This window comes from Poecilia reticulata, chromosome 19 (genome assembly GCF_904066995.2).
Source record: "Poecilia reticulata chromosome 19, P_reticulata-male-v2, whole genome shotgun sequence".
In the NCBI taxonomy this organism is placed as follows: Eukaryota; Metazoa; Chordata; class Actinopteri; order Cyprinodontiformes; family Poeciliidae; genus Poecilia; species Poecilia reticulata.
Window position 1 is genome coordinate 16,239,555 of NC_088848.1, and position 24,420 is coordinate 16,263,974.

Here is a 24,420-nt window from a genome sequence, read left to right on the forward strand (position 1 = left end):
CAGCCGCCTCATTCTGTGTAACCCTAGTAACCAAAGAGCTCCCCCCGCCGAAGCACAGGTTTCCTTAAAAACAGGACGGCAGTGCAGTTGCCATATTGTGAGTGGCATATTTATCAATTTATATAGCCTAACTCGGTTTAAATCAGGATTTTCCCTATAGGACGACTCAATTTAATGCTAAATTAATGTTGACCAATAGATGGCACATACAGTAATATGTTAATTTTTGAAGTAATAAGTAACAGACAAATATTGAACAAAATCGTAGCGCATACAGTAATATGTAAATTTTTGAAGTAATAAGACAAATATTGAACAAAATCTTCTAGTCAAAATAGAAATGCCTTAATTTTCCTTTAGAGATACAATAAAGTTTATTTTCACTATTTTGTTCACTTGAGAGGTGCTGTGAAAGTCTGTTTACTGATTCAAATAATAATAATAATAATAATACATACTACAAAATAATGAATCATCCCCATAGTTATAACTGAAGAGTTAATCAAGGAATTACGTCTAATCTAGCGGATTATTAAACCTGTCATATAGTTACGGTCCAGTACAGTGTTCACATACAGTTGGGTCTGTGAACACTGTTCAAGATGTGAAGGGCTTGACCAGATATGCCAAATGTTAGACGGGATGTGAAACTATAATGACTAATTTTGTGGGTCTGCCTTCATAAATGTACCAAATATTTCAGAAAGCGTAAAATACCGGGAGGAGGATAAGTAAATATAATGATTTACACATGCAATCAAACAAACAATCGTTCAAATTCTATTTGTAGAGGACACTTCAGCAAGAAGGCATTTCAAAGTGCTTTACATCATAAAAACACAATACAAAGTTGTATAACACACTGTTCTTTGCAGTGTGATTTACGAAACATGCCAGAATACATTGCTTGTAAAATATTTGGAATATCTAAAAAAATATATAACATTTAAATGGTAAAAATATAGATTCAAAATATCCTCCAACAGCAACAGGAATTTTGAGCTGCAGGATAATCAAATAATTCCAGGCACCATCTCTTTATAGCAACACACTGTTATGTCTTTGCCGCTCTGCAGGAGTTCATTTTAAAAAGCCAGTAAAGGTGATGCAGATTGTATTTGTCTGCTTTGCTGCATGTTCCACAAATTGTGCGAGCAAAGGATGTCTGTGTGGGACAGCTTAAACCCCCTAAAAGCCGGGAATTTATACGATTAAACCAAAAACAAAAAAACACAATGATTAAACTTAAATATAGTGCTACGTTGCTTAGAAAACTCTCGTGTCATTTATGATCTTGTGACCATAAAGGACACGAAGCTGGATTGTTCTCCAGATCTGCAAATTTCCATCGTAATTTTGGTCCACACACGTCCCTAATGTTTAATGGGAAATAGGGTTACACTGTGAACCGAAAAGCTCACACTCCGGTAGATTCAGTTATGGACCTTAAATGAATTTTGCTCAGGCATCTGCACAACCACACACTGCCATGTGTCTCACTGCTGCCGTCTGCTGGAGTAATTTGGTTAAGACAACATTCAGATGTTTTTAAAGTGGAAGTTGAATATATTAGTCAGTTATTTCAGGAAGGAAAACTCACTTATACCTTTACTCAGGTATAAGTGAGTCAAGTGTAAATTAAGTGTAAATTCCTTGCACTTTAAATTCCTTATATAGGAATCTAAAGTGAATTTCTTACAGAGAGTAAAATATTTGAGCCATTTATTTCTTGTAATTGTGATGAGCTTACAGATCATGAAAAAACAAAATTCAGTGTCTCAGAAAATTGCAAAGAAGTTCAGTTTTAAAGGTTCATGGTGCCTCATATGACATGGTGCCTCACTCATGTGAGGCACCATGCCTCACTCATGTGAGTGAGCATATTTAACTCCAAATATGTTTGACATAAAATAAACTTTGTCAAACATAAAGTTTCAGTGTGAAATCTCTACTTAAAGTGAATTCTTTTATTATGCATCTTTACTCCTTCCGCTCGTGCAAACGTCTTTGAACATAGATTGCAGCTAAACGGTTTCTCTCTGATATGAATAACCATGTGTCGTTTTACTTGATAATTTTCAAGAAACTTTTTTCCACATTCCTTACAAGAAAACTTTTTGATTTGAGAAACAGGTTTCTTCTTTCCCTCATGGACCAGGACATGTCTTTGAAAGTGAGATTTCCGAGCAAACTTTTTATCACATTTATCACATGACAGGAGTTTCTCTCCAGTGTGAAGTCTATCATGCCAAATCAGACTTTGTTTCCGAGTAAAACTGGCACCACAGTACCCACAGACAAACGGTTTTACATCAAAGTGGGTTATCATGTGGCCTTTTAGATCACTCTTAAGTCTGAAACATCTGCCACAGTTGCTGCATGCAAATGGTTTTTCTCCCTTATGGATGGTCATGTGGTTCTTCAGACCTCCATTTGAAGTAAACTTTTTATGACACAGCTCACACTGAAATGGTTTCTCTCCTGAGTGGCTTGTTATGTGCATTTTAAGGCTACACTTATGGCTAAATGTTTTGCCACATTTATCACAGGCAAAGGGTCTTTCTCCTGTGTGGAGTGTCAGGTGATATTTAAAATGTTCTTGAGAGTGAAAGCTTTTACCACAATCTTTGCAAACAACTAAGTTTTCACCACGATGGATTCTCATATGACATTTAAGACTGTACAGTTTCTGAAATGTTTTACCACAATCATCACAAGAAAAGGATTTTCTGCCTGGTTCGAGTCCCATCTGTGCATCACCATTTTGCTTCCCTCTAGAGTGATTCTTCTTAACCGAACAGCTGAAAGACTTTTCTCCTGAATGACCTGCCATATGTTTCTGGAACATCTGCTTCCTCACAAACTGTTTACCACAGTCAGGGCAGCTGAAGGTCTTTTTGGCAGCTTTACGTCCCACTTTGCTGTTTACACCAGACTGACGTGTTCTGGGCTCCCTCCAATCTTCATCACTGTCTTCATTTTCAGATTCAGAACCTGATAGATTATCATCTTCGCTCTCATCACTGTCTTCATTTTCAGATCCAGAACCTGATAGATTATCATCTTCGCTCTCATCACTGTCTTCATTTTCAGATCCAGAACCTGACAGATTATCATCTTCACTCTCATCACTGTCTTCAGTCTCAGAAGAGGATGAATGCCTTTCTTCAATATTTGGCTGTAAATTTTGATTTGGATCCAGCTCTCTGTTGGGTTCTGGTCCTCCACTGATCTCCCTATCAGGTTCTGTTTTCATCTGTTCAGCTGAGCTGCTGGTTGGAGCTTCTGTCTCTCTGCTGTCTTCACTTTCGACGTGATGAACCTCTGACAATCCAGGTTTCTCTTCATCTTCTTTCTTCACAGTAAGCTGCCCTGCATCCTGACTGATCCACTGTTTCTCCTCTTCCTTCTTCACCTGGGAACATGTGAGGTTCTGCTGGTCCAAACTGGAACTGCTCAGATCAGGAACCTCTTCTTTAACCACCAGCAGCTGCTGTTCTCCTGCAGGACACACATAAACATCTTGGTTAAATCTTACACCAAAGTCTGTTTATTGTGAATATAACTGTCTAGTAGACACTTATTTGAAATGTATTGCGTACTCATAATTGATGACTAAAGTATTAATAGATGCCAAAATATAAAAGGAAGTGTAAGTACCACTAAAATGATCTATGACTTGAAAAAAAACTCTAGATTTATTTTAAAAAGTTAAGATATTGTGGTTTTAGCTGTTGCCTTGCAGCAAGAAGGTTCTGGGTTTGATTCCCGGCCCTGGTCTTTCTGCATGGAGTTTGCATGTTCTCCTTGTGCATGGTGGGTTTTCTCCAGGTACTCCGGTTTCCTCCCACAGTCCAAAAACATGACTGTCAGGTTAATTGGCCTCTCCAAATTGCCCCTAGGTGTGAGTGTGTGTGCATGATTGTTTGTCCTGTGTGTCTCTGTGTTGCTCTGCGACAGACTGGCGACCTGTCCAGGGTGACCCCGCCTCTCGCCCGGAACGTTAGCTGGAGATGGGCAACAGCAACCCTCCCGTCCCCACTTAGGGACAAGGGTGCAAGAAAATGGATGGATAGATGGATGGTTTTAATTTGCTTGGTTCACATTTTGACATTAGCATAAAATGCATTTCTTTTTCACAACGGATTATTTTTTTATTGTACCGTTGGCATGAAATTTGTGTTAACTAGGAATACACTACGGTATATGGTAGAAGATATAGAAACGATGGCCGACGATAGAGAGACGATGGAGCCTATTGTGAGATTTGTTGATGATATAATGGCTGACATCTAAACCGAGCAAGGAGAAGCAGCACAGCTGTGAGTGCAAGGGAAAAAGAGCTCTTTAAAAATGCAGGTTCAAAAATGACCTAAAATAAAAGTTTCAACACATACAAATATATACATTCTTCTCTATTAATATACACAGAAATTAAAGGTTGGGTTTATTCCCAGCATTAAATAAACACAGAGGGATGTAACAGAGGTGGGTAGAGTGGCCAAGTAACAGCATTACTTCAATATACTTTTACTCAAGCAAAAGTATAAAGTAGCATTTCAAGAAATAACTCAAGAATAAAAAGTAAAAAAAAAAAGGTTTTTGGTAAAAGGGTTACTCAAGTACTGAGTAAATGTTCATAAAATCTGGTTTAATTATGTTTTTATCAAAAAGAAATGTACTGTGTCAAATCTCCTGAGTCTCTCTGACCTGGAAAATCAGGAAGGAATTCAGATCTGGAGAGATGTGGAGAAATAACTTGAAATGTTCCAGCTGGACAATTCCTGGAAACTCCCCTAAGCGCAAGCCAAAATTTGTGCGTCAACCAAACAACGAACCGAACTATTTGAGAACTATATATAGACATGTTTGAGTCTATGAGTCCTCTGTGAAATTTATTTGAATTTGGAAGTTGTGTAAAATGGAGGTGCGCTAAGAACCTTCCAAAGTTGGCCAGAATATAGCAGACAGAAACAGATTCCGGTGTGATGATTTGTTGTTGATATTAGCCACTTTTCACTCCACATTCCAAGGCACTTCCTATTGCCAAGTCTCAGCGACAAAGTGGTAAAGACATAGTTTGTTCAAACCATTCTGTTTCCGAGAAATAATAATCGTTCGCAGAAGTACATTGACTCTTTTCCTCAAATCAAATTTCGAGGATATGAACAAACTCAGTTTTTCCAGAGTTTTCACTAACCCGCTTTCTGAAACGGGGTTTCTGATAACATCCAGGCGTTTGTGTCTATAGTTGGAACTCTCGGTACATATTAGGAGCATCAACATGTTTACTTCATGCTTTGACTGGTTCTAATGATAAGAATTATTTCATAATGACAAGATTAAGTGATTTACCTTCACTCTTTTTCTTCATAGAGTCATCGAAGCTGGATTGTTCTCCAAATCTGCAACTTTCCATCGTAATTTTGGTCCACACACGCCCCCGATGTTCTGACTTTCATGGAAAATAGGGTTACGTTGTGAATCGAAAAGCTCCGGTAGATTTAAGATAGTTATGGACCTTAGAAGGATTTTGATCAGGCGTCTGCACAGCCACACACTGCTGCCATCTGCTGGAGTCAGTTGGTTAATACAACATTCAGATGTTTTGAAACGAGGCTGGATTGAAAACGGAGATATACAGGTACATGTAAAAAGAAGCGGAATTTCTTAAAGAAGTTCAATATATTAGTCAGTTATTTCAGGAAGGTAAGCTCACTTATATAGAGTACTTACAGTCAGAGACTGAAATATTTCAACCATTTATTTCTTGTAATTGTGATGAGCTTAAAAATCACAAAAACCCCAAATTTAGTGTTTCAGAAAATTAGAAAATCGCAAGGTAGTTCAACATTAAAAATTCCTGGCGTCTCACATGAACTCCAAATATCCACTAAGGTTTTTTGAGCCTCTAAATGGTCTCTCAGTTTGGATTAGTGAACTACACATTCACGGGGAAGTCTGCTGACCGGACAGACGTTCAGAAAACAAACACTGAAACCGTCCACAAGGAGCCTAATCCTCAGAATGTCATTGCCGAAGAAGCTGGTTATTTTCACGGAGTGCTGTGTCCAAGCATAGAAAGAATTAAGCTTTATGGGAAATGGTCTCCATTTAGTGCAAGAAAAATTAACAAGACAAAATATGTTTGACACAAAATAAATTTTAAAAATTGGGGAGTTTATTTAATTCTTTTACACATTTTTGTCACATTTTGTCCTTCAGACGCTTTACAGAAACAATAAATTGATCATTTTCTGCTTTTATTCAAAAATAGCAAGAATACACAAAAGACCAAATTAAACATAAAGTCCACTGCCTGATTTGGGCAGAAATATGCGCCCCCACCATGAGCCTTGTTCATCTTCCGGCCTTCCACTCGTGCAAACTTCTTCAAACAAAGGTCACAGGTAAATGTTTTCTTTCCAGTGTGAATAACCAAGCAATTTTTTTGCATACCACCTTCTTCACCATTCTTTGCAAGCAAAGTTCCCCTTTCCAGTCACCACTTTCTCCTCTTTCGCATGAACCCGCATATGTCTGAGAAGATAATAGTTCCGAGCAAACTTTTTATCACATTTATCACATGACAGAAGATTCTCCCCAGTGTGGAGTCTGACATGCCGCAGCATACTTCTTTTGTGAGTAAATTTGGCGCCACAATAATCACAGCTAAATGGTTTCAGTCCTGTGTGAATCACCATGTGGCTTTTCACATGTGCCTCCTGGAGAAACCTCTTCCCACATTCCTCACAAGAAAAGTTCCCCTTCCCGGTCACCGCTTTTTCCCGTTTCAGATGAACTCGCATATGTCTTAGAAGGTAATACTTCCCGACAAACTTTTTATCACATTTATCACATGACAATAGGTTCTTCCCAGTGTGGAGTCTAACATGCTGGAGAAGACTTCTTTTGTGAGAAAAACTAGTGCCACAATAACCACAGCCAAACGATTTTACGTCTAAGTGGGTTGTCATGTGGCCTTTTAGATCACTCTTAAGTCTGAAGCATCTGCCACAGTCGCTGCACGCAAATGGTTTTACTCCTTTATGGATGGTCATGTGGGTCTTCAGGCCTCCATTTGAGACTAACTTTTTGTCACACAACTCGCACTGAAATGGTTTCTCTCCTGTGTGGCATGTCATGTGATTTTTAAGGGTATGCTCCTGGCTAAATCTTTTACCACATTTATCACAGGCAAAGGGTTTTTCTCCAGTGTGCAGTCTCTGGTGAGATTTAAAATGATCCCGGGAGTGAAAGATTTTACCACAATCTTTGCAAACAACTGATTTTTCACCACAATGGATTCTGATATGACATTTAAGAGCAGTTAGTTTCTTAAAGGTTTCACCACAATTGTCACAAGTAAAGTATTTCCTTCCTGGTTTGAGTTTCGACTGTGAATCCCCGTTCCGCTTCCCTCTAGAGTGATTCTTCTCAACCGAACTGCTGGAAGACTTTTCTCCTGAATGACCTGCCATATGTTTCTGGAACATCTGCTTCCTCACAAACTGTTTACCACAGTCAGGGCAGATGAAGGCCTTCTTGGCAGCTTTACGTCCCACTTTGCTGTTTACACCAGACTGACGTGTTCTGGGTTCCCTCCAATCTTCATCACTGTCTTCATTTTCAGATCCACAACCTAACAGGTTGTCATCTTCACTGTCAACACTGACTTCAGTCTCAGAAGAGGCTGAATAACTTTCAATATTTGGCTGTAAATTAGTACTTGGATCCAGCTCTCTGTTGGGTTCTGGTCCTCCACTGATCTCTCCATCAGGTTCTGTCTTCATTTGTTCAGCTGAACTACTGGTTGGAGTTTCTGTCTCTCTGCTGTCTTCACGTTTGATGTGATTAACTTCTGACAATTGAGGCTTCTCTTCTTCTTCATTCTTCACAGTAAGCTGCTCTACCTCCTGACTGATCCACTGTTCCTCTTCTTCATTTTTCACTTGAGAACAGGTGAGGTTCTGCTGGTCCAAACTGGAAATGCTCTGATCAGGAACCTCTTCTTTAACCACCAGCAGCTGCTGGTCTTCTGTAGGAAACACATGAACATAGGCCTGAAGTTATTGTGATAAATGATAATATTGGTGTTTTGAGATCATTTTCATGTAATATACCGGTAATGTCATAATAACACAAGACCACATTAATAAACTTTAAATTCTATTGAATATTTAACACTCAAACTGGACGACATGTTAAATCCTCAAACAACAAATAAAATGGATTATGAAGTTTTAATTTATTATGTGATTATTTATTGCAAAAGTCCTACATGGACATCTTGGCTAAATTTTACACTAAGGAGTGTTTAATCTCCCACAGTTGCCGATTTCCTGCAGCAAACACGTGAAATAAATGAATCCTGTAATATATATAGGATATAATGTAAACAACACTGTCAGAGATGCAATAAGTTTATAGTAGGTGTGTGAATGAGCTAATCATATGACTGTTGATTGCAGGCATCCACATTGTTAGCAAAAACAGAGGGCCCTTGTTCTATCAGATCATCATACACCGTCAGAATAGCATACATGCAGTGAGTACGCATGCCTGCGCATTAAGAAGTCCGACCTTCCGAAGAGTTAGTTCAGCATACACGACAAGTTACGATGAAAATAAGTCAACAAATTGTTTTCAATGATAACTAGATAGATATACATGCATTGTCGCGGTTTCAAAGTGTATTTAAAGCAAGGACTAGCTAAAGCTGCAGTCAACTACAAAACACGCCCGTGTAAAACTCACCCACCTGTTGCTTGATGATGGTCTGACTAGTTAACCACTAAGTCAGGATGTCATACAGCTGTTAATAACAAAGTGTATGACGATCTTCTTCATGATTCTATGTTGCTGATTAAATAAAACCATATAGTAATGACAGCGCTTACTTGTCTGACAGATGTAGCCGTCAGTTGGTGGTAAACGTATGATGATCTGACATAACACCCCAAAACCAGATTTTGCTAAGGGCCCCATGGAGGCTTGGGTCGGCCCTGTATATTGTCACAACATATTAACAGTTTCAACAAATATGTAAATGATTTTTTTTTTTAAATAAAAGTCCATATTGCAGGTTTATATGTCATATTTTACATTAACATGCAGTTAAATAGAATAACAAGTCTACACTGCCATCTTTTCAGGAAGCCTAACTGTGACCAGCGAGCTTCCATCATTTTATTGCAGCAATTAAAACTTCTAAATAAGCACAAGTGGGACAACAGTGCATGGTGGCTGACTGATCTCTGTCAACCTATTAGTGACCATGACACACACACTAAGTTTAAAAAAACATTGATTGTCTCTGCGAATTAAAAAAACACAGAACTGTGTAAGAAAAAAATCCGCACAAGATCAGCTTTTTTTTTGTTTTGTTTGTTTGACCAGGAGCAGTAGATTAAAATTAAAGTAAACCTTGACGGGATTACGCAGACAAATCGATCATTAGTGCAGCGAAGACTGCGTGGTACCTGCCTCCATGGCTGCACCTCACACAGGGCAACGAGACCTGTTCTGCCCCAGTTCACATCTAGCCGTTTATGTCTAGAGTAGGAACTCAGCTCTTTCCCTTTTTCTTCATTCTTCCATAGGTTCTCATGACCATAACTATTTCATAATGATCAGATTAAGTGTTTTACCTTCACTTTCTTCCTTCACAGAGTCAACAAAGCTGGATTGTTCTCCAGATCTGCAACTTTCCATTGTAACCTTGGTCCTCTTGCGCCCCTAATGTTCTGGCTTTAAAAGGAAAATAGGGTTACACTGTGAAAGGAAAAGCTCACGCTCAGATTCAAATTGTTATGGACCTCAGATGGATTTTGGTCAGGCATCTGTAAGCCACACGCAGCCATCTGTCTCACTGCTGCCATCTGCTGGAGTCAGTTGGCTCCTACAACATTAAAATGTTCAAAAAATAAATAAGTCAGAGTGAAAATGGAGGGATACGTATTAATAGGTATAGAATAAAAATAAAATACCTTTAAGTTAAATGTATTACTCGGTTATTTAAGGAATAAATTCCACACAAGATGAAATACATCACCAATTTATTTTTTTGTACTTGTGATGATTATTCAGTGTCGGTCGTAAATAGAAATATATCGCACAGTCACAAAATAAGGTTACAGAGAATTGTGTTGGACTTCTTCTTTAACCAAATAGTAACCAGCATGCCATGCACATATTGTTTTCTGGAGGATAATTATGATGTGCCCTGGAAAAGCTAAGACAAGTCTTAATGTTCTTTTAGTTCAGTGGTGGTTTTCAATTTGGAACTCCATGGTCATTTATGCTAGTCTCTTTCTTATGCTGGAGGTATGACCTGTTACTTTAACTGAGGCAAGTGAAGCCTGCAGATCTTTGCATGTCGCTATGGGGTCTTTTGGGACCTCTTGGATGAGTTGTTATTGCACTCTTAGGGTAATTTTGGTCAGTCGTCCTGGGAAGGTTCCCCACTGTCCCATGCTTTCACAATTTGTGGATAAAGGCTCTCCCTGTGGTTTGATCAAGTCCCATAGCTTTAGAATTAGAAAACACTGAAGTGTGACGAAAAATGAAATCAGGAAGGGGAAAATCTAAACCAAAATATTAGCATTAATCCTAATTAAAGGGAAACAGAATGCAAGCTCCTGTAGCATTTTTGGAGAAAATCTTTCCAAATAAACTGAAATGTCTATTCACTGTGAATTCGCCGTTTGTGATTCTTCAGATTCTCAGCTCTAGTAAACCTCTTCAAACAAATATTGCGTCTAAATGGATCCTTTCCTGTGTGAATAACCATATGTCTTTCAACAAGACATTTCTTCACAAACATTCTTCCACATTTTTCACAAGCAAAGCAACCCTTTCCAGACCACGCATTCTCTAGTTTTGCATGAAATCGCATGTGTTTCTGAAGGTGAGCCTTCCGAGTAAACTTTTTATCACATTTATCACATGGCAGCAGATTCTCCCCAGTGTGGAGTCTAACATGTAGGTGCAGACTTGCTTTGCGAGTAAATCTGCCACCACAATACCCACAAATGAATGGTTTTAGATCTAAGTGGGATATCATGTGGCTTTTTAGTTCACCTGTACTTCTAAAGCATTTGCCACAGTCGCTGCATGCAAATGGTTTTTCTCCCTTATGGATGGTCATGTGCATTTTAAGGGATGTCTTCCGGCTAAACCTTTTATCACACTGATCACAGGCAAATGGTTTTTCTTCACTGTGGCAGACCAGATGACGTTGAAGACCAAACTTCTGTCTAAATGTTTTGCCACATTTATCACAGGCAAAAGGTCTTTCTCCTGTGTGGAGTGTCCAGTGACTTTTTAATTGAGCCTGACAACGAAAACTTTTACCACAGTCTTTACAAACAACAAATTTTTTACCAGAATGGATTCTCTTAATATGAGATTTAAGAGCAGTTTGCTTCTGAAAAGTTTTGCCACAATCGTCACAAGAAAAGGATTTCCTTCCCATCTGTTCATCACCGTTTTGCTTCCCTCTAGAGTGATTCTTGTCAACCGAACAGCTGGAAGACTTTTCTCCTGAATGACCTGCCATATGTTTCTGGAACATCTGCTTCCTCACAAACTGTTTACCACAGTCAGGGCAGCTGAAGGCCTTCTTGGCAGCTCTACGTCCCACTTTGCTGTTTACACCAGACTGACGTGTTCTGGGCTCCCTCCAATCTTCATCACTGTCTACATTTTCAGATACACAATGTGATAGCTTATCATCTTCGCTCTCATAACTAACTTCAGTCTCAGAAGAGGATGAATGCCTTTCTTCAATATTTGGCTGTAAATTTTGATTTGGATCCAGCTCTCTGTTGGGTTCTGGTCCTCCACTGATCTCCCTATCAGGTTCTGTTTTTATCTGTTCAGCTGAGCTGCTGTTTGGAGCTTCTGTCTCTCTGCTGTCTTCACTTTTGATGTCATGAGCCTCTGACAATTTAGGTTTCTCTTCTTTCTCTTCTTCTTTCTTCACAGTAAGCTGTCCTACATCCTGACTGATCCACTGTTCCTCCTCTTCCTTTTTCACCTGGAAACATGTGAAGTTCTGCTGGTCCAAACTGGAACTGCTGAGATCAGGAACCGCTTCTTTAACCACCAGCAGCTGCTGCTCGTCTGTAGGAAACACATGAACATAGGCTTGAAGTTATTGCAAGAAATGATAATAATTGTTGTTTTGAGATCATGTTCAAGTAATATACTTGTAATGGCATAATAACACAAGACCACATTAATAAACTTTAAATTCTATTGAATATTTAACACTGGATCTGGACGACATGTTAAATGCTCAAACAACAAATAAAATTGATTATGAAGTTTTAATTTATCATTTTGCAATAAATGATTTTTTTTATTGCAACAGGCCTACATGGACATCTTCACATTAACTGTTTATTGTGACTCTGCTTCGGAAATCTACAGGATTTGTTGTCCACGATGAGCGGAATAAACACAGCTAAGAAGTTGGTGGAAAAAATAATTAGCTCCCGTGTTATTGAGAAAGAGCAGATTATTTCAGTGCTAAAATATTTGATTCTCTTCAGGTAACTTTGGCAATTAAGTAGTAAATGTTTACAGATTGCCAGTGATAGCTGTGTGATTATCACTGGCAGTGTCTGAAGATGATGGGGTAACAAACGTTACAAGGTGTGAGCTTCAGGCTGAAATACTGTGTTCCTCTTTGATGTTTCTGCAAGCCTTTAATTAAATTCTTGTAGAAGAGAGAAACTATGTTCACACATCTCAGAATGATAGAATTATATTTTAAGGCATTTAATGCAAATGCTAGGACTTATTATTCTGGACCTATAAACGCCATTAATAATGAAAAAAAGAAGTAGAAATATTGTTCATCCAGTAAACTGTCATATTTTACATTAGAACAGGATTTTTATTTATTTATTTTTTATGTTTTAAGGAAGTCTAATTTTACTTGTCCTGCCATCATCTGGCTATGAGCAATTAAAAATTCTAAACACGCACAATTGTGTTGGAAAACAGAGTTTGGTGACTGATTCTTATTTGTCAGGCGGAAGTGGTCCCTCGGCAGCACTTGCGTTTCTCGGCATAACACCGCCTCTGGTTGCAGTGCGCGCTCCCGACACAGGGTCAACACAAGGGAACAGAATTTCACACAAGACCTCTTTCTGTGGTTTTACAATATCCTGTTCATTTTTACGCAAGGTTTTAATAATTTTGGCGATATCTAGGTGTTTGTGTCTATAGTGGTAGTAGCTCTCAGTATACATGCTTGGCGCAGGATTACCCTAATAAACTCTTTCCTGTTTACCTCGTGCTTCCATCAATTCTAATGATCAGTTATTTGAAAATGATCAAATGAAGTGATGTACCTTCATTCTCTTCCTTCACAGAGTCAACGAAGCTGCATTGTTCTCCAGTTCTGCAACTTTCCATCGTAATCTTCATCTTAATGTTTTGGCTTTTCAGGAGAATAGGGTTACACTGTGAATCGAAGAACTTACTCAAAAGAAATCCGGTAAATTCAAGTTGTTCTTCTTGCAGATGGCAAGAAAACTTAAAGTGGGCATTGCCGCCACCTACTGGTTCGGAGTGTGGGTCTTCAAAGTATTATGTACACATAAAAATCAAAAACCTGTATGTAATCAAATTCCAATAATCAATGTTGATTTCTTTAACAAGCAAATGATAACAAATACAAGTTCTTTTTTAGTGTTGCTATTACACTAAACTGTTTATTTTTCCAAACTCTCTCTTTATAAATCTTTATGACAGTCTAATATAACATGTTCTAAAATTTCTTCCATTCCACGTTACATTTCCCTGTATTATGCTTTTTTATTGTAAAAGTATAATTGTAAGTCCTGCATATCCAAGTCTTAATCTTATTAGCCTCTCATCCTTTGTATTTTTTTCTCCCAGTTCTAATTTCACCTACTGCCTTTTGGATTTTATTAAAAATGTTGTAAAACCATTTATTTTCATCTCACCTTATTTCCAATTATTTCATTGGATTTTGTTTAATGACACTCTTTCTCTCTGATTTGCTTGTTTTAATTCTTTTACATTTTTTGTAACATTTTTGTGCTGCATACACCTTATTGAGACAATAAATTCATTATTTCTGCACTTGTTAAAAATAGAAATAATACATGATATAAAGAAAATCCACTTAAAAGCCACTTCATGACTTACCCACAATGAGCTGCCAAAATCATTTTATCGCAGAACAGAGGCAGTTTTCCCCATTATTTGCTAATACCAGACACTGCTCTGGTGTCTGGTATTAGCAGACACCAGAGCTGCTAATACCAGCAGCTCTTGTCAAATAGACATGATCTCTTTGACAAGAGATCATGTCAAACTCAAAATACTAAAACTAATCTTGATCAAATGGAAGCAAAATAATCTGAACTGCAGTGGCGTTTGTACAGAAAGTCTTTCCAAGCGAATTCTCCGTATGAATTCTGTTTACTGTGAATCCTCAGTTTATGATTCCTCAGTTTCCGCTCATGTAAACAACTTCAAACACAGATCGCATCTAAATGGTTTTCTTCCTGTGTGAAAAACACACATGAAAGGAGATCTGTCCTTCTTCCACATTCCTCACAAGCAAAGTTTCCCTTCCCGTCCACCACTTTACCCTCCTTCTGATGAATCTGCATGTTTTAGAAGGCGACTCTTAAAGACAAACTTTTCATCACATTGATCACATGACAGCTGATTATCCGCAGTATGGAGTCTAACATGCAGGAATTAACTTTGTTTCCGAGTAAAAGTGGCACCACAATACCCACAGACAGACGGTTTTACATTTGAGTGGGTTATCATGTGGCTTTTAAGAACATCCTTAAGTCTGAAACATCTGCCACAGTTGCTGCATGCTAATGGTTTTTCTTCTTTTATTCGATACACCGAATAAAAAACAGAATATCTTGAAGTTAAATATGTTAGTCACTTATTTCAAGAATGAAAATCACATATTAAATAAATTCCACACATGAAAAACAGCACACCTTTATTTTATGTATTTGTGATGATTATGGCTTACAGCTCAGAAAAACCTCAAATTCAGTGTCAGTCGTAAATGAAAATATATCGTAGAGTGACATAATAAGGTCACAGAGAACTGTGCTGCACTTCTTCTTTAACCAAATAGTAACCCACAACCCAAACAATCAATCAAATCAATCAAATTTTATTTGTATAGAACATTTCAGCATCAAGGCATTTCAAAGTGCTTTACATAATTAAAATAAAAACAGCGTGTGACATTGAATAAACAGTGAGAAAGAGATTTAGAAAAGAAAGATATTAAAAAAGATAAAAACATTCAAACCCACACCCCTTTTAGGACTTCAGTTAAACATCGTTTAACTGGGACTCAAACCCTCTGGGACTTTAGTCAAAAACACTGTTTGACAAGGACTCCAACCTCTAGGATTTTAGTTGAACACCGTCAACTGAGACTCTAAACCCCGTAGAACTTTAGTTAAACGTCGTTTAACTGGGACGTTTTCCGGGGGGCTTTACATCATTAAAACGTAAACAGTGAGAAAGAGAAATAAAAATAAATTATTAAATAGATAAAAAGATAAAAAGATGAAAAACATCAAAGACATCAAAACCCGCACTCTAATCCTAATTTAGCCATAATCAACTCTAAACAGGTGGGTTTTAAGTTGAGATTTAAAGGTGCCCAGTGTTTCAGCTGTTTTACAGTTTTCTGGAAGTTTGTTCCAAATCTGTGGTGCATAGAAACTGAATGCTGCTTCTCCTCGTTTGGTTCTGGTTCTGGGGATGCAGAGCAGACCAGAACCAGAAGATCTGAGGGGTCTAGACGGTTGGTACAACAATAACAGATCTTTAAGTTATTGTAGTGCTAAACCGTTCAGTGATTTATAAACTAACAACAGTATTTTAAAGTCTCTTCTTTGAGCTACAGGGAGCCAGTGTAGGGACTTTAAAACTGGTGTTACGTGCTCTATCTTCCTGGTTTTAGTGAGAACACGAGCAGCAGCGTTCTGGATCAGCTGCAGCTGTTTGATTGGTCAGACCTGTGAAGACGCTGTTGCAGTAATCAATGCGGCTAAAGATAAACGCATGGATGAGTTTCTCTAGATCGTGCTGAGACATAAGTCCTCTAATCCTGGAGATGTTCTTCAGGTGATAGAAGGCCAACTTTGTGACTGTCTTAATGTGGCTCTGAAGGTTCAGGTCAGAGTCCATCACTACTCCCAGGTTTCAGGTCTGATTGCTGGTTTTCATTCCATGCCCTCATTGTTTTCCGACTGCTCGCATTCATCCTCGTGCTGATCTCTCCATCATGACAATACATAGATAAGAATTGGCCCATTGTTGCCACAGCAATGTATGTGTTGACTGCCAACATCTTCTTAGCTGCTGCATATACTTTGGTGGGAGGAAAATCCTAGGGTGGAATCATCATTTTTTTTATATATTTGTTAGTAAAAGGAGACAAAATGCAAACTTCTGTGGCATTTTGACAGAAAATCTTTCCAAATGAACTGTAATATCTATTCATTGTGAATTTTCAGTTTGTGATTCTTCATATTCTCACCTCTCGTAAACGTCTTCAAGCAAATATTGCATTTAAATTGTTTCTTTCCTGTGTGAATAACCATATGTCTTTCAACATGACACCTCTTCACAAACCTTCTTCCACATTCTTCACAAGCAAAGTTTCCCTTTCCAGGCACCACATTTGCATGAAATCGCATATGTGCTACAAGGTGACACTTCCGAGCAAACTTTTTATCACATTTATCACATGACAGCAGATTCTCCCCAGTGTGGAGTCTAACATGCAGACGCAGACTTGCTTTGCGAGTAAATCTGCCACCACAATACCCACAAATAAATGGTTTTACATCCAAGTGGGTTAGCATGTGGGCTTTTAGATCACTCTTAAGTCTGAAGCATCTGCCACAGTCGCTGCATGCAAATGGTTTTTTTCCCTTATGGATGGTCATGTGCAATTTAAGGTATGTCTTCCGGCTAAACCTTTTATCACATTTTTTACAGGCAAATGGTTTTTCTTCACTGTGGCACACCATGTGAGTTTGAAGGCTAGACTTTTGGCTAAATGTTTTGCCACATTTATCACAGGCAAATGGTCTTTCTCCTGTGTGGAGTCTCTGGTGATTTTTTAATTGAGCCTGATAGTGAAAGCTTTTACCACAGTCTTCACAAACTAATTTTTTAACACGATGGATTCTCTTAATGTGAGATTTAAGAGTAACATGCTTCTTAAAGGTTTTACCACTATCGTCACAAGAAAAGGATTTCCTTCCCATCTGTTCATCACCGTTTTGCTTCCCTCTACAGTGATTCTTCTTAACCGAACAGTTGGAAGACTTTTCTCCTGAATGACCTACCATATGTTTCTGGAACATCTGCTTCCTCACAAACTGTTTACCACAGTCAGGGCAGCTGAAGGCCTTCTTGGCAGCTCTACGTCCCACTTTGCTGTTTACACCAGACTGACGTGTTCTTTGTTCCCTCCGATCTTCATCACTGTCTTCATTTTCAGATCCAGAACCTGATAGATTATCATCTACGCTCTCATCACTGCCTTCATTTTCAGATCCAGAACCTGGTAGATTATCATCTACGCTCTCATCACTGACTTCAGTCTCAGAAGAGGATGAATTCCTTTCTTCAATATTTGTCTGTAAATTAGGATTGGGATTCGGCTCCCTGTTGGGTTCTGGTCCTCCACTGATCTCTCCATCAGGTTCTGTTTTCATCTGTTCAGCTGAACTACTGGTTGGAGCTTCTGTCTCTGTGCTGTCTTCACGTTTGATGTGATGAACCTCTGACAACTGAGGTTTTTCTTCGTCTTCATTCTTCTCAGAATGACAGATCCACTGTTCCTCCTCTTCCTTCTTCACCTGGGAACATGTGAGGTTCTGCTGGTCCAAACTGGAACTGCTCAGTTCAGGAACCTCTTCTTTAACCATCAGCTGCTGCTCGTCTGTAGGAAACACATCAACATATGTCTGTCAAGATGACAAATTTTGCTTGAAGATAAATTGTCCAAGTAGTTATTGTGATAAATCATAATATTGCTGTTTTGAGACCATTTTCAGGTGATATAATGGTAATGTTATAATAATGCAAGACCACATTAGTAAACTTTAAATTCTATTGAATATTTAACACTGGAACTGGAAGACATGTTAAATACTCAAACAACAAATGAAATTATGAAGTTTTAATGTATTATGTGACTATTTATTGTTTATTGCAACAGGGCTACATGGACATCTTGGCTATATTTTACACCAAGGACTGTTTATTGTGAGGGTTATAAGTAATGTGTTGTTGAAGAGTGAGCTGTTTCCCATCAGTTTAGCAGCCAAATCCCTTCCCCTCCATACCTTGCCCTTTAGGTATAATGATAGCTTTATATACCTTTGAATTCAAATAACATATAAAATTGAAGATCTTTTTAAGGCCACCTTTTCTCCCCTGCTACTGAAAATGAAATTAGATTTAGAGCGTAGGTCCTTGCTTGGTTCGTCATTAACTGCGTCAAAATGAATGCTCTTCCACATTTTTTATATTTATTTCAGTATGTTCCAATCTTCCTTGCTAATTTCTTCTTTAAGCAGTTATATGGTCTTATTTCTGACTTTCCTTGGAAAGGGAAGGCACCGAGGCTGTCAGGGCAATACTGTGCAGCCCCTCCCCACCGTGATATGAAAGTATAATATTAGTGCGGCCCACATGATGAGCGGACCTCTGAAGGAAGTCCCGCCTGCCGTTCCTCGTCATGGCTGACATTCTGTGCTAGGCTAAGCCTCACTGACTTCATGCTGGCTAAAGACTTCTGTGAAACGTAGAACAAGAGCGATGCCAAGTGGAATAAACTTATTCCACACTGCAGCCTGAAGTGACCCAATTCCGATTTGTTTTTTGACGTAATGCGACCTGTATCTGTTCTTTTCATGACAGTCTAAGCATGTTGATGACATTTGAGGATATTTTTTTTATGTTTTTTGTGGAATCCTTTATGTAGCCCAGCCTCACCCAGCCTCTGCTTCCAACGGCCCCCGGGTAAATTGAGTTTGAGACCCCTGATCTAACAGGTCCAGAGAATTTCTAAACTCCTTGAGTCTTATTCTTATTAGAATAAGACTCAAGGAATCTTATTCTAATAAGAATAATAAGAACAAGCTGATGTCGAGACTCATCTAGCCACTTACATGCAAGTGTCATACCCTTTTTCAGTTAGTGAAGCAATCAGCTGCCTAACTCCAAAAACTGCACCTGTTGACGGCAGCTCTCTCTCATCTTAGAATTTTGATGCATCTTTATTAAGCAAGCTTTCAGGCAGGGTTAAGTAACATATCAAATTTAATAATCAATGATTTCAGATTCAAAATAAAACTCAAAATCACATGTACTCCATCTACTACCTTTCCTTATTCTGTGTTGCTAATCACTGCAGAGTCTTCCTCTGGATGGATGTGAGATGTATCTTGTTGTCCTCTGAACTGTTCAGCTTATCTGCTGTGTAATTCTAGTCCATCGACCAAGTCAGTTGCAGCAAGTAGAGATCTCTATAGGGGAGTTGAGGACGGGAGTCTAATCAGGAACCAGGTGCAAAGGCTGTTGGCTTCTCCCCTTTCCAGCTGTGCAGTCTTTATATTTCTGTGGCTCCAGGGCGCGGTTCTCTGTAGGTCTTCTGTCTGCATCACAAGTTGACTTCAACTGCTCCATTAGGTACGAAGCATTTTCTTCCTCTTTTCAGGCTCTCAACGGTACTGGTCAACACCCTTAGTGACTTACTTCTCCCTTTTTTGTTTACTCTGTGGCCATTTGGAGTTAATGCTCCAAATTCCTCTTGCTCAAGTTTTAAGTTCTGCTTTTTTGTACTTCCTTCTTCGTTCACTTCCAATTTCCTGCGTTCTGTCTTGACCCTAACTGACCTTTGGCCTACTTACAGCACTAAGGTTACTATGTAATACACTTTATTCTTATACTTTATGAATAGTTCATAATCATCACAATTCTTAAAACATAATCAACATTAAATCACAACATGCAAGATTATAAATATCTCTTAGGCTCTTCTTAGGGAAGGGAACGACTGTTTTGCATGCTTAAAACAGAATTATGACTTTCCTAAAGGAGGAAGCTTTAGTGTAAAACAATTGAAACAGGTGCAAACACAGCTTGATGAAAAATGGATAGAAAAAAAAGCGGGCCGCACTGACAATGTGGGTGCCCTTTCCCCTTTAAGACAAAGGGACACTTCACCCCCTTTTCCTACACCCCAGGTGGAGATCCAGGCTCTCCAGGCAGATCTGGATTTGGACTCCCGTCCCCCGGTTCGAAGAGCCACCCCAACGCCCCACAAGACCCTGGAAAGACAGCACCGCCTCCTCCCAGGGAGAAAAGCAGCAAAGCTTTGTCATCAGCCCGATTCAAGACCGCCCTGCAGTCTACGTCCACTCCCAGCAGAGAGCAGAAACATGGATGCTCAACTAAACAGAAAAAACGTTTGCCACAAAACTGAAGACCCTGTGCAATGAAATGTGTCCCACTGTGCTGAAATACGACGCATGGCTACAAAAATCAAACCCAGCGATCTTGCCTGCCTGGCTGGACATCCCAATGTCCGTCTCAGAAATGTGGACCATAACAATGAGGGCTCCAAAGTTGACCCCAATGCCCCTTATCATCTGGCCTTTGAGGTGCTGTGCATCGGACTACAAAAACAATTTCCACAGCGCACTGTCAACACCATCCTGCAGACAATAAAACAACGCCCTGATGAAGCAGCTGAAGATGTCCTTCACTGCATGGAAGAAGCATTTAGCAAACACTCTGGTTTGTCATGAGGCTGACTTATCTGAAACGTTATGTGCTGCACAGCGACGGTGTCGTGCAGGACAGAAAGAAGAAAAGGGCAGACAAAGGAGACACTGAATTGCACCTGACTGCCTTGACCCTGTACTCTGGGACCCGACACTACATTCCACATTGCAGCAGACGAAGAGGCCGTGTTTTACAACTGCGGGCTACCTGGACACTGTCCCAAAAATCATGAAGCTTCAAGTCAGGGGGACGGACCAAGTCTTGATGATAGACCGGGGGAGGGAACCTCCAATCCAGTCTCTGACCCATTTCTGGAGAGCACTGACAAAGGGCGTGAGTTTCCTTAATATTTATCACAAATGTCAGGCTGAAGTGAACATGACAAAAGTTGGGAAAAGATTGATTCTCTTGACGATTAAAAAACACAAAACTCTGCAGGACCCCACAGAAGACCATTTTTGTTTATTTTAGGGGTTTTGTTATTGTGCAAACCAGAGCTTTCAGTGGAAAAACAAAAGTTCCAGGTCCTTTTAATGCCATACAAATATGAGACAGAAACATGGATTATATCTTTAAATAGACCTGTCTATTGATTTAAAGATTAATAGTTTTACTGGACAGAAATTACAAAAACAAATCTGGTTCTTAATCAAGTCCTAATGAGTCAAATTGAAAGTGTCATGGAGTCATCAGCCTCATGACATTAACACTGACATGAAAAATAATATTGAAGAATATAACAAATCTAATTAAAAACATAAATAAGTGATATGTTATTTACTGTTATGGTCTGTAAGATACATTTATTCTCAGTACTAGATATGGTCTCAACAAACCCATGGCACTTCAATATTATTTTACCTTTTATCTGGAATATAGTGTCTGTTTATTCTTGCCATACAGTCTCTGTATTTATTATTGCTCAAAAGGTCTTGCTATACCAGTTTATTCATCTGTATTTACTTTAGTTTTTTAGTTTATTCTTGCATTTTGTTCTTCATTCATTTCCATTTAGTTTCCTTTGATTAGTATAATCCTCTCTTGGTTTATTGCTATGTCCACTTTAGTTTCTTTCCTGTTGCTAGATTTATTTTATCGTTTATTGACCATCAGTAATTTTCACTCATCACCTGCTGCGCCGCCTAATCATCATGTTTTACATCATGTGTTGATTTTTCACTGTTCAGCATCGGATTCTCTGTTTTTATGCCACAATTCACATCTAGTTCATCGCTCCGTTTTATGTCCCGCTTCACCTGTTTCAGTTTTGCGCAATGTGCGCGTCGTTTTTTTTGTTTTTTTTTAACCCCCTAAGGTATACGGCGGTCGGGAAACGTATCGATGCGGAAAAGGCAGACTGACATAAACCTTTTAAAACAACAGAAACAATTTACAAATTTAAAAGTGTTGTGGTATCGTTGTTCTATCATACCCGTTTCATACCGGACCACTTACAGCTCCGGTGTTAACGCTATAAAATGAACGCTCTCTATCGTGGTATCACTCATGGAGGGATTTCTTTATTTAAATTGGTTCATTTTTCAGAGGGATACACAGTGAGGGTGTTGTGATTTTAGCAATTACATGTTTATAAGAGCGATTTTCTGTTGTCCTTCCATGGAAGCGGGCAGTATCCAGACGGACAATAAAACACTTTTTAATACAAGTTGCTGCTTTGACATGATCACAGAACTGCCAAAACATATGTACAAAAATCCTCAATAAAACATAAAATATTAGAAAATCAGACATCAGACAAAGTGAATCTCAGCAACGTCATCAGCCGGTGTAACCCTGAACTGATGCGGTGAAGCTACTACTAGCAGGAGCGGAGCTGCGCCAAGAAGCTACAAACACTGAATATAAGGAGAGCTGCCATCGATACAGTTGCAGCCAGGCATGATTTAATGTTACGAAATACAGTTTTAGCAAGTTGCTCAAAGTCTAAACTGGTATCGTTGTGATTGTAAGGTGTAAAGTTTACCTTCGACCAAACGCCCCCCAAAGGCATCCCAGCGCCCCCTTTTGGAAAAATTTCCGCCAACTTCCTGTCCCCTTTCCTCTAGACATGCCCAGCGCCACTTGTTTTTAATTCCTTTCTCAAGTAAACGTGTTTCTTTACCGGGTGAGACAAACTCCATCTTCTTTCATATCGCATTTGATTTAATCGCCGAACCGATCGCACGCGCTTCTTTTCTACAAACCGTTTTACAATCATTGGTCAAGAACACGGGAGCTAGAATTCTGATTGGCAGACATCTTTGTCTATTTATCTACAGTTTGGTTGAGGCGGACCGTGGGCGGGGCGGAGCGGCAAGAAGACGCAGGGGGAACCGTATCTGATGGGGAAACGCGGAAATCCGGCCCCCGGCCGGAGCTCTTTAAGCCCTGTATTGTTTTTTAGCAGCAGCTGTCGATTAAACTGACGGGCACCGTCTTGACGTGAGTCGTTTACCGAATCGGAAACCAACTTCAGCTTCGTGATCTTAAGCACAGTAAAAATGGCCGGATCCGCGCCTCTCTGTTTGCTGTGCGCGCTCCCGACACAGGGTAAACGGATTTTCACTGGTGGACAGAATTTCGCACAAGGCCTCTTTCTGTGGTTTTACAACACCCTGTCCGTTTTTACGCAAGGTTTAAGACTTTTTGGCGATGTGTAGGAATTTGTGTCGATGAAACGTTGTAACTCTATACGTCTTTGGCGCACGATTGCCCTAATAAACTCTTTACTGTTTACCTCGTGCTTCGATCGATTCTAATGATCATAATTATTAGTGACCAAATTAAGTGATTTACCTTCACTCTCTTCCTTCACAGAGTCAACGAAGCTGCATTGTTCTTCAGATCTGCAACTTTCCATTGTAATCTTGGTACCTGATGTTCTGGCTTTAATTGAGAATAGGGTTAGAATAGTGATGTGCAGCTCCACACAATTTCGAGCCAAATGAAGCGGAAGTATCGTGCTGCGGAAGAGGATTGGGGCCACTGGAAAAAAGAAAAAAACAATCTGACTTTAATCTCAGAATTCTGACTTTAATCTCAGAATTCTGACTTTTTTCTCAGAATTCTGACTTTAATCCCAGAATTCTGAGAACTGTTATATTATTTTTTTTCAAGTGGCCCCAATCCTCTTCCGTAATCGTGCAGTCTTTTGATCGCCTTGTCCAAAATTACGTGCCCCTCCCATAGGCGTAGGAAGAGGGAGGGGATGTCCCCCCCAATGTTGGAGAGAGCCACATTTGTCCCCCCCCGCCCCCCCAATAATTTCACCGCAGTTGCGAAGAATTTTAAAATCTTCTACTCGCATGCTTTTATTTTGAAGGCGCAAAACAGCGCATTCAGCAGAGCGCTTCCTCCCCCTCCCCCCTCTGAACGGCTCAGAGTTAAAGGCAGCAGCAGACGGAGTCAGAGAAACTCCGTTTGAATGAGACAAACTGTCTGTCAGGAATGTTGCCATGAATATCGCTCGTTTATAACATCTTGTTGTCAGTTTACTTTCATATATAGAACTAAATCTTTTTGGTTAAGCCGTTTTAATTCTGGAATAGTCATATGTCCAAAATTTTACTGCTAACTTTG

The 24,420-nt window shown here is 39.3% G+C and overlaps 4 protein-coding genes and 1 long non-coding RNA gene across 10 annotated transcripts; 1 reads left to right on the plus strand and 4 right to left on the minus strand.

Annotated features, from left to right (window-relative positions):
- The first annotated feature begins 15 nt into the window (after nt 1–15).
- Nucleotides 16–3,537, plus strand: LOC145549079 (uncharacterized). Its single transcript, XR_014085028.1, has 2 exons — nt 16–97; nt 3,364–3,537. It is a non-coding gene; the product is annotated as an uncharacterized LOC145549079 (long non-coding RNA).
- On the minus strand, nt 764–5,555 carry LOC145547499 (uncharacterized). Its single transcript, XM_008437634.3, has 2 exons — nt 5,356–5,555; nt 764–3,501 (listed from the first exon to the last, which is right to left on the minus strand). The coding sequence occupies exons 1-2, from the start codon at nt 5,417–5,419 to the stop codon at nt 1,949–1,951; spliced, it is 1,617 nt and encodes a 538-aa protein (XP_008435856.2). The 5' UTR covers nt 5,420–5,555; the 3' UTR covers nt 764–1,948.
- Nucleotides 5,556–6,159: 604 nt separating this feature from the next.
- LOC103481855 (uncharacterized) lies at nt 6,160–9,909 on the minus strand. Of its 2 annotated transcripts, XM_017310737.2 has the most exons (3): nt 9,819–9,909; nt 9,651–9,750; nt 6,160–8,038 (listed from the first exon to the last, which is right to left on the minus strand). In XM_017310737.2, the coding sequence occupies exons 2-3, from the start codon at nt 9,712–9,714 to the stop codon at nt 6,468–6,470; spliced, it is 1,635 nt and encodes a 544-aa protein (XP_017166226.1). In that variant the 5' UTR covers nt 9,715–9,750; nt 9,819–9,909; the 3' UTR covers nt 6,160–6,467. The 2 variants fall into 2 exon arrangements, with proteins under 2 accessions (XP_017166226.1, XP_008435854.1); XM_008437632.3 differs by lacking the exon at nt 9,819–9,909 and having other exon boundaries at nt 9,651–9,808.
- Nucleotides 9,910–9,980: 71 nt separating this feature from the next.
- On the minus strand, nt 9,981–13,483 carry LOC103482080 (uncharacterized). Its single transcript, XM_017310741.2, has 2 exons — nt 13,365–13,483; nt 9,981–12,126 (listed from the first exon to the last, which is right to left on the minus strand). Exons 1-2 carry the CDS (start codon nt 13,438–13,440, stop codon nt 10,685–10,687), a joined length of 1,518 nt encoding a protein of 505 aa, XP_017166230.2. The 5' UTR covers nt 13,441–13,483; the 3' UTR covers nt 9,981–10,684.
- A 1,510-nt stretch (nt 13,484–14,993) lies between these two features.
- On the minus strand, nt 14,994–24,056 carry LOC103481856 (uncharacterized). 5 transcript variants are annotated; one of them, XM_081600429.1, is made up of 3 exons: nt 22,826–23,254; nt 17,609–17,989; nt 14,994–17,554 (listed from the first exon to the last, which is right to left on the minus strand). In XM_081600429.1, exons 1-3 carry the CDS (start codon nt 22,980–22,982, stop codon nt 16,530–16,532), a joined length of 1,563 nt encoding a protein of 520 aa, XP_081456555.1. In that variant the 5' UTR covers nt 22,983–23,254; the 3' UTR covers nt 14,994–16,529. The 5 variants fall into 5 exon arrangements, with proteins under 5 accessions (XP_081456555.1, XP_008435857.2, XP_017166225.2 ...); XM_008437635.3 differs by lacking the exon at nt 22,826–23,254 and adding an exon at nt 23,638–24,056 and having other exon boundaries at nt 14,994–17,989; XM_017310736.2 differs by having other exon boundaries at nt 14,994–17,989; nt 22,964–23,254.
- Nucleotides 24,057–24,420: the final 364 nt, after the last annotated feature.